This window comes from Sardina pilchardus, chromosome 8 (genome assembly GCF_963854185.1).
Source record: "Sardina pilchardus chromosome 8, fSarPil1.1, whole genome shotgun sequence".
NCBI lineage: Eukaryota > Metazoa > Chordata > Actinopteri > Clupeiformes > Clupeidae > Sardina > Sardina pilchardus.
Genome location: NC_085001.1, coordinates 2,277,091 through 2,286,514, shown reverse-complemented (window position 1 = coordinate 2,286,514; position 9,424 = coordinate 2,277,091). Strand labels below are relative to the sequence as shown.

Sequence of the window (9,424 nt, the reverse complement as noted above, 5' to 3'; positions counted from 1 at the left end):
ACAGACAGACACACACACACACGCACACGCACACACACACACACACACACACACACACACGCACGCATTCACACGCGCATGCATGCACACACAGAATAATGAATTGCCAGCAGCAGCATTGTATTTATTAGTGGTGGGCGATACTGTAAAATTTGGTATCGATCCGATACCAAGTACTTATAGGGTCAGTATTGCCGATACCGATACCGATACGATACTTTTTACTTATATTAAAATATATATATATTTTACTTATAGGCTATACAAATATATATATATTGTGTAGGGGAAAACAGTAGCCTATGTCATTATGTATGAATGATCAATTCTTTAGGAAATATTTTTTATTAATGTATTGAAGTAGCCTACACAAAATTATTAGCACTTTATTTATTTATTTATCTCCTCAGCATAGGTCATATAGATTGGTCATTATTTGACCAGTGAAAATAATAAGAGTTCTTGAACGTTAATGTCACTAATGCTGATTATTCAATGATTCATTTGAATTTGAAAACGTAAAATACTTTCACAGCAAAGATTAGGGTCACTCTATATGTGATTAATTTAGATGTATTGAACACAGAGTAGGCTATGTAATTCTGCAGTCTTTGATGAGAGTGTTGTTGATATGGTGAGATGATTCTGGAGAGGAGAGCAGGAACAGAACAAGATGGGAGAAAAGCAGAACGGTGAATAAACAGGATTTATGACTTCAGAGATTTGTGTTGTCACTGCCACATCACTGAGCTCCTACAGTAGGTTCCCGACGAGACGAGACGAGCCGTGACGTTCGAAAACCTTGCGACTACGATTAAACATGTTGAATGCTCTGCGACGGCTTGCAACTACGTGCAACTTCTAATTCACACCACTGCAACTCGATATGAGGAAAATATTATTAGCCTACTCTTACTATAAGCTACCTGGGTATTCTCTGCCTCTTTGAAATGACTATGCCAACTAACTGTAAAGTAGCTCCACACAGCGCTTCTCTGCCTCTCGGCGTCTCTCACTCAAAGTGCCTCTGCTCCTCTACGTGTGGGGTTAGTGAGTCACGTGACGGCACGACAACGAATCACAGCAGAGCGGCAGGAGGCTCGTTCAAAGATGTGAAACAGCGTTTGCTTAGGATTGTAGTCGGAGACATGAGCAAAGAATAACGTAGAGGAGACATTTTAATTAAAATATCGATACTATTACAATTGGATCGATCAATACCAATACCAGCTTGGGCATCGATAGTATCGATTATTTATATCGATCCGCCCACCCCTAGTATTTATTTTTATAGAGTTATGTAACAATTTAACCATAGTCTTTTTAAACACACAGTTGCTGTGCACACGTTTTAAACATGCTATTCAGTGTTTGTGTTATAATCTATCTGCCTCTAATAAAGTGTCACCTCATCTACGCTGGATCCAATTATGGATGCACTCTAGTGGACAAAGCGACACATTACACATTTCAGATGAGTGCTGTTTTAAGATAGATTGAAAGCAGACAGATCTGGGAACAGGCTTGTGTTAAGCGTGAAGAATATAGCATGTTTTTTTAGTCTTATTTTAGCAATCTGGGGGGATATATTTACCCTGTTCAAGTCAAGTCAAGAGTCAAGAGGTTTTTATTGTCATTTCACCTTGTAGTTACAAAGTGGAACGAAATGTCGTTGCCACTGACTCCGCATAAAAACAAAGATAAAAGATTTTAAAAAGTCACTGATAAATAGATAATAAATATTTTAGCTATATACCCATAAGCACAGTATTGGGGGGGGGGGGGGTTACTTAGAGTTTAAAAGTCTTATAGCTATAGGGAAGAAGCTATTGCAGAACCTAGTTGTTCTGCACCTAAGGCCTCGGTAGCGCCTTCCTGAGGGCAGGAGGGAGAACAGTTCATGGTTGGGGTGTGTGGGGTCGGCAATGATTTTTCCTGCCTTTGCCAGGTGGCGGTTTTTGGCAATGTCTTTGATGGGGGTGAGAGAAGTGCCAATGACCTTTTCAGCGGCTCTCACCACTCTCTGGAGTGACTTCAGGGCCATGGCAGAGCAGCTCTCATGCCAGATGGAGATGCAGTTGTTCAGAATGCTCTCGACCGTTCCCCTGTAGAAGGTGGTGAGGATGTCTGGAGAAAGATGGGCTCTCCTTAGCCGTCTGAGAAAGTGCATTCGCTGGTGGGCTTTCTTGGCCAGGGAGGATGTATGGTGGGTCCAGGTGAGGTCGCTGGAGATATGCACCCCCAGGAACTTGATGGTCTCGACTGTTTCAACAGCAGCACCGTCTATGTGGAGGGGTGTGTGTGTAGTTCGTTTTTTCCTGAAGTCAATGATGACCTCTTTTGTCTTCTTGACATTCAGGTCCAGGTTGTTTACGGTGCACCACCCCACCAGGTGTTCCACCTCCTCTCTATAGGCCAGCTCATCATTGTTCAATTCAGATTTAGGCCAGCTCATCATTGTTCAATTCAGATTTAAACACAGATACGCCTAATGTACTTTCTACGTCAATGTGACCTCCCTATTTTGAGTGACAAATGCCTCTCAGTTCATTTGAATAGGAAAAAAGCTGCCTGAAGTAACTGCCCAAATCCGTTACCAAGATAACCATCAAGTGTTGGGACTTGCCTATAAGGATGTTGCTCAAGCAGTAACCAAACACGAACAATACACTAACGAAGCACTAACCATACACTAACCATGTACATACATACACTAACCATACACTAACCAAGCATCAGACTTTACCCCTGGTATGGTTTAGCAAACAACATAAGTAACCTCTCATCAAATGTGCTACTTAATCATAAAGCAACAGATAACTTGCTCTTCCAGAACACATGGCATATTGAAATGTAATAACCCAGCTTACTTCATAGTTGTGCAAATACAGAGCACCCAGATCAGTCTGAGACTAGCAGGAGAGCAGCCACAACATATGAACTGGCAGCGTGATAGAACGGGTTTGGGATTATATTGGCTCTGTTAAATGAGTATTAGTATTCAGTGTGTCTTGTCTCCATTGGTTTAGGTATTGAATGAACTGGCATTGTAGGAATATAAGAGAGTTGAAACTGTTGATGTGCTTGATCAGTGTTCCTGATTTGCTTTGTTGCCAGAGTGTGATTGGGACTCGGTAACTACAGCTATCACGTCGTGCTGCCTGGTTGGAGCCATTATCGTCTTTATCGTGTATAAGATGTATGCAGGTTAAACAGCTTTGAGAGTAAAACAGCATGTTTTAGTTTTTCAAAGAAAGGAAAACATACAAACTGGCAGCGTGATCAGATCTACCCGGAAGGAACAGCTTAGGCGGGTGTTATCACCTTCTCACTTGTGACTGGAATAACTCACTTATCACTCATATCAAAGTCCAAGCATGCTAGAGATGGACTTTGAGTGAAGTAGACACCTGAGGAAAAACAAGTGTTTCGTGTCCAAGCTAGTTTTTATTTTCAGGAAATTATTTCGGCATGAAAAAACTCTTGATCCTGATCCTTCTTTTAGCTCACGGGAGGGGGACTGCAGGTGAGATCATGATAAATCTTCAGAATTATAATCAATCAGTCATTTTACCCCGTCTGTCACAAACAGATTTGATGAGGGCTTTACACTTCCGTGTGCTTAGTTGAGGAAATCATTTGACTCTTGACACTTAATTTAAGAAAGGTTAGACTTGTTTTAACACAATTCTTCCTGAAAACAAGCAAATGTGTCCTAAAACAAGCAAATTCATCTGCCAGTGCATTAAGGATGTTTGTCTTGATAAGACTCCTTAAAATAAGTCAAAGTCTTGTTAAATTAAGTCAAAATTATCTTTTGGTAAATCTTTTCATACTAGAAACAATACCAAATAGAGTTTTGATATAAGATAATAACACTTAGATTTATTTTTTTTAACCGTGTTGCTCAAGGACACTTCAACAGGGTCAGGAGACATTGCACTCAAAGCGGCAACCTTCCCGTTGCTGGACAACTCCTCTGCCTCCTGAACCACACTGCATCACCCCTAATCTTTCTTTTCCTGCCATTAGGCTCTCATTCCCTGTGGATGTTTGTTACATTCATCAAAGGAGAGACTCCCTTCCCAGAGTTCAGTGCTGTGGCCATGCTGGATGATATTCAGATTGGATACTATGACACAAATGACGACAAGCTTATATACAGAGGGGCTAACCACTCCACAGCAGCAGACAACTCCGATATAACCTTTGTTGGACTTTTTATTGGATATGTACATAGCCGTATGAGAGACAGAGCGGCATATCTAAAGGACCACTTGAACCACACAAACAGTGAGTCAGTTCTACTACAGGTGTTGACTCTGATGATTGGGACAAGGACATTAATGGCAGATTAATCATTCTAATTTGCAGCAATGTCCCCTTTAAATCCAGAATGAAACGGATCCTTAATGCACTTTGATATGTTGCAAAATTCATCAAAGGTATTATTGCTTTGTTGTTTTCTAGATATTTATGTTTTTCAACGAACCGCGGGATGCAGTTTAGAGGAGGCCAGTCTGCAAGGGGGTCTCATCAGTAGAGACGCCTTCAATGGGGAGTCTGGAGACGTCCGCTATTACAACCCACAACTGAACACCCTCCACACTGACCGCGTGTGGCCACACGCAGTGGACACTATTTGGCCTGACGATTTTAATTTCCTGTATGAAAACGCTTACTACCCCAACTGCATTAGCCAACTTAACAAACACCTTGGGAATGAGAAGAATCGTGTTCAGAAAAAAGGTAATATTTTCATTTATTTTTTTGAAATCCAAAACACATAGTAGCTTCCGGTGACTAAAGAGAGTAAACATAGTTATGTAGTAAACTAGAAAAGCACTCAGAGAGCGCAGACCTCTGCCAAGCGAGCCTCCTGTATCCTGTATCCAGACGGTGATACGGATCACTCCCAAAATCGTTTCTTTCTTGGGTCATTTCAGACCTTCCCTGAAAATGTCATCAAGAGATGAGACAAATTCAAGTTCAAATTCATTAATGTAATTCATTTAAAAGGCATAGATACACAGGAACATACAGTTCACGAGAGACAATCATATAGACACTCATTCAACCAGTAAAACGCTGTAAAGGCCAGACGTCATAAAATTGAGCCTGGCGAAGCAGAATACGGTACGCTTTGCTCAGTAATAAAAAGTAAATTGACCAGTGTACGGTGGTGATCCTTTCTTGTCTAAAAGGATTTTTTTTTGCTGCTTCTAACAGAGTTGTTTCTCTCCTTTTCCAGTGAAGCCCAGAGTCAGGCTCCTTTGGAGGACACTTCCAGGCTCTGCAGGGGCTCTATTGACCTGTCTGGCCACTGGTTTCTACCCCCGTCACATCAACCTGACCCTGCTCAGAGACGACCAGCCTGTGTCTGACCACCAGATCACTGGGGGGGAGCTGCTGCCCAATGGAGATGAGACGTACCAGATGAGGAAGAGCCTGGAGGTCAGCGCAGAGGAACTACAGCATCACCACTACACCTGCACAGCTGAACACCTCAGCCTGGACAACAAGCTGGCCATTGATTTGGGTATGACAGGGGTTTTGAGATGACATTGAATGGTATTGAATGGACTGCCATAGTATGAATGTGCTTTAAGAGTCATTGCACGAGAAAACCAGGCAAAACCAGCAGGAGGTAGGAAGATGGGGGTCGGCCAAATCGGCTCATACTTTGTATATGTGATAAGTATGTGGAACTATGAACAGCCATATACTTAAAACCCTCAAACTCTTTTTTGTTGTGGAGTTCTGGGCCCCTCTCAGAGAACCTCAAAAATCCAACAATTCATGGCTGAAAATGACTGAAATTGCCATTTCTACCCTGATTATCCTGATAAAGATATGAACATGAGCTTTATGTTTCCATAGAGCTTAGGTAGAATAGTTTTAAAGACCAAAAGGTGCACTAGGGGGTTATCTGCACCACTGAAAGCAGAATTTTCATCCCTCTAAAATTGGTCATTTTTAGGAGGCATTATCTCACATTCGCAGTGGCTTTGGTGGATGGTTTTACTGTTGCTGGAGAAAGGAACATCTTCTGATTCAAAAACAATTGTCGTCTAATTGGGCCACACATAATGTGCGCCGTGCCAGGAGGGTCTTTACGGGGGGTTTTCGGGTTTTGGAGTATAATAAAACAGGTAATAATATCTCACTATAGGGTAATTTATGGTCAATTTTTGTGTCACTGTATGACAAATTGTTAAAGAAAGCTTTAATTAACTAGAAAAGCACTCAAAGAGTGCAGACCTCTGCATGCACAGTTGTTCTTGGTTGTCATACATTTGAAACTAGACTATTCAGATCGCCACCGAGTGGCCATACCATGCCATTACATCGCAAACATCTGCCATTACATCTGTTTGTGATGTAATGCCATGGTATGGCCATGTGATGGCGATCTGAATATGGTTTATCATAGGCCAAAACACGACAAATCCTGCTAAAGACCCTCCTGGCACGGCACACATTATGTGTGGCCCAATTAGACGACAATTATTTTTGAATCAGTAGATGTTCCTTTCTCCAGCAACAGTAAAACCATCCACCAAAACCACTGCGAATACGAGATAATGCTTCTTAAAAATGACCGAAATTTAGAGGGAGGAAAATTCTGCTTTCAGTGGTGTAGATAACCCCTCGGTGCACCTTTTGGTCTTTAAAACTATGCTACCTAGGCTCTATGGAAATATAAAGCTTATGTTCATATCTTTATCAGGATAATCAGGGTAGAAATGGCAATTTCAGTCATTTTCAGCCATGAATTGTTGGATTTTTGAGGGTCTCTGAGAGGGGTCCCAGAACTCCATAACAAAAAACAGATGGAGGGTTTTAAGTATATGGCTGTTCATAGTTCCACATACTTATCACATATACAAAGTATGAGCCGATTTGGCCGACCCCCATCTTCCCACCTCTGCCTGGTTTTCTCATGCAATGACTCTTAAGGTAAATTGCTGCTGTGCTTGATCAGTGTTCCTGATTTGCTTTGTTGGCAGAGCGTGATTGGGACTCGGTAACTACAGCCATCACGTCCTCTGCACTGGTGTTGTCTGTGTGCTGCCTGGTGGGAGCCATTATCGTCTTTATCGTGTATAAGAAGATGTGTGCAGGTAAAACAGCTGTGAGAGTAAAGTAGCATGTTTCAGTTTCTCATAGAAAGTCATTAGTGTCATTCAGACAACAATGTCCTGGTGGGTTTGAAAACCGTTTGGCTTTTAAGTCATAGTCATTGCTAGGTGCTTATGTCATACCATGTTGAATGTTTTTATTGCGCAGAATGTTTGCTGCTAAACTGTAACAGGCTATTAGGTACAATACAATATATACTCCACACATTACACTAATACATTGCCTACTCCACTCAACTAACAGGCTATTGTGTCATCTTGTCTTGAATGTTGTAATGAGAGAATGTTTGGAAACTTAATATCGAGCAAATATATTTCAGAACAATTTACTAGTTAACCAAAATGTGCAACTGCATGGGGAATGTATAATATTTATGTGCCGCTGTCTGTGTCCCTCACTCATACAGTCTTCAGTATAGTTCAGTATCATAGCAACAGATCTCTTCTCTGACTGGAATGTGTCTCTGTGTTACAGGTAGGAGCTCCAAGAGAACTCCCACAGAGGGGAACTCTACAGCTGCCCCAAGTGAGTAGGTTTATAATATTTACTGTATGTGCCACTGTCTGTCTGTCTCAAATAGTCTTTGAAATGCTGTGTTCAGTATCACAGCATCAGATCTCTTTTCTGACTGGAATGTGTCACTGTGTCACAGAAAAGGGCTCCCAGACTAGTGTGTCGAGTAACCACTCAGCTGCCTCAAGTGAGTATGTTTACAATATTTATGTGCCACTGTCTATGTCCCTCCCTCTCTTAGTCTTAGAGATGCTGTGTTCAGTACCATAGCAACAGATCTCTTTTCTCAGTACCATAGCAACAGATCTCTTTTAGAGATGCTGTGTTCGGTATAGCAACAGATTCTTTCTGACTGGCATATGTCACTGTGTTACAGGTGAGGACTCCCAGAATGCCTTATTGAGAGACTCCATATCTGCCTCAAGTAAGTGAGTTTGTCAAAGAGAGAATACATACAGTAGAGTCCACCTCCCTACAGCACACTGCAGTCATAGAACCAATTACAGCTCAGCTGATGTAAACGTGTTTCACATTTTCAGAGGTTGTGTCCATGTGGTTCAGTGTGTGTAGACATTCTCTGACTTCTTGGTTTCATGTTTTGAGAATTTGGTTTTGAGCAGAACAGTTGGACTTTGAGTTCATTTTCTAAGTACAAGTTTTGTTCAGTGAATTAATCCATGTTCAACCGGTCTTGGGCTTTGGCATTTAGTGCATTTTGCAGATAAATGTTGACAGAACAAAGTCATAAACCATGACAAGATCACCTCTGTTCTGACTGAACTGGTGCCATTTTCCTCTTTTACAGGTACAGATGTTCCAGAGAAGATTGAAGTCACCACATCATTAGAGCCAAAACCACTCAAGGAGCTTTTATAATGTCGACCCAGTGCAGTGGCTGCTCTGATGTAATTATCATGACCTCCAGTGTGTTAATAGTAGAGAGCTGAGCCCCATGTGCTCCCTTGTGATGGTGGCTCCTATCACGCACCCGGCACAAGGTGGTACACAGTGCAACACAAAGCTTACTCCTATCTTACACTCAAGTGTTGATTTGTCATGCCTTATTGCCTTATGTCTGTTAAGTTTATGCCTCTCATCACCGGTTTCTGATTGCCAGAATAGAGCCCGCAGGTTGTTTGGATTTGTTGGTGTTCCCCCTGATTGCAGCTCTGGCTCCCCCTGCTGTCTGATCAAACACCAGATAGATAGATAGATATAGATAGATATAGATAGATATAGATAGATAGATAGATACATACATACATACATACATACTTACTTACTTACTTACTTACTTACTTACTTACTTACTTACTTACTTTTATTGATCCCCAAGGGGAAATTCAAGCATCACAACTTAGTGATGTGTCCTCTCTGTTCCCCCTGTTCACCCTGCTACACAGGAGAATACCCTAGCCTGGCTATCACCAGATTAAGATCAATCTTTATTGGCTCTCGAAGTACCACTATTATGACCAGTACCACTATTATGACCAGCATTAAAATACGTAGGCCAATTTAAATATATATCACATTGTACATACTGTTTTGAATTGTTTTTGTTTTATATGAACGATACAAATTATTTTAAATTTACTGATTTTTCATTGTATATATTTATTTGTATATAATCTGAAGTCATTATTTTGTCTTCATTAAATAAAACATCTAAACATCTAAATTATGTAAAAGTGCCCTGAGGAGGCTTAAGACTTGGCTGAGATGCTCAATGTCTCAGGTGAGGCAGAATAATGTGGTTTGTCACATA

The 9,424-nt window shown here is 41.2% G+C and overlaps 1 protein-coding gene across 1 annotated transcript; it reads left to right on the top strand.

The window, feature by feature from the left end:
* Positions 1-3,399: 3,399 nt before the first annotated feature.
* LOC134088375 (major histocompatibility complex class I-related gene protein-like) lies at positions 3,400-8,866 on the top strand. Its single transcript, XM_062542313.1, has 7 exons — positions 3,400-3,526; positions 4,033-4,293; positions 4,471-4,749; positions 5,252-5,539; positions 7,011-7,124; positions 7,622-7,843; positions 8,033-8,866. Exons 1-7 carry the CDS (start codon positions 3,472-3,474, stop codon positions 8,086-8,088), a joined length of 1,275 nt encoding a protein of 424 aa, XP_062398297.1. The 5' UTR covers positions 3,400-3,471; the 3' UTR covers positions 8,089-8,866.
* The last annotated feature ends 558 nt before the right edge of the window (positions 8,867-9,424 follow it).

Bases quoted from the DNA above. Each gene is read 5' to 3' on its own strand.
- LOC134088375 (XM_062542313.1), top strand. From the start codon at position 3,472: ATGAAAAAACTCTTGATCCTGATCCTTCTTTTAGCTCACGGGAGGGGG. The intron at 4,294-4,470 runs GTGAGTCAGTTC...GTTGTTTTCTAG, and splicing joins CCACTTGAACCACACAAACA to ATATTTATGTTTTTCAACGA. The intron at 5,540-7,010 runs GTATGACAGGGG...CTTTGTTGGCAG, and splicing joins CAAGCTGGCCATTGATTTGG to AGCGTGATTGGGACTCGGTA.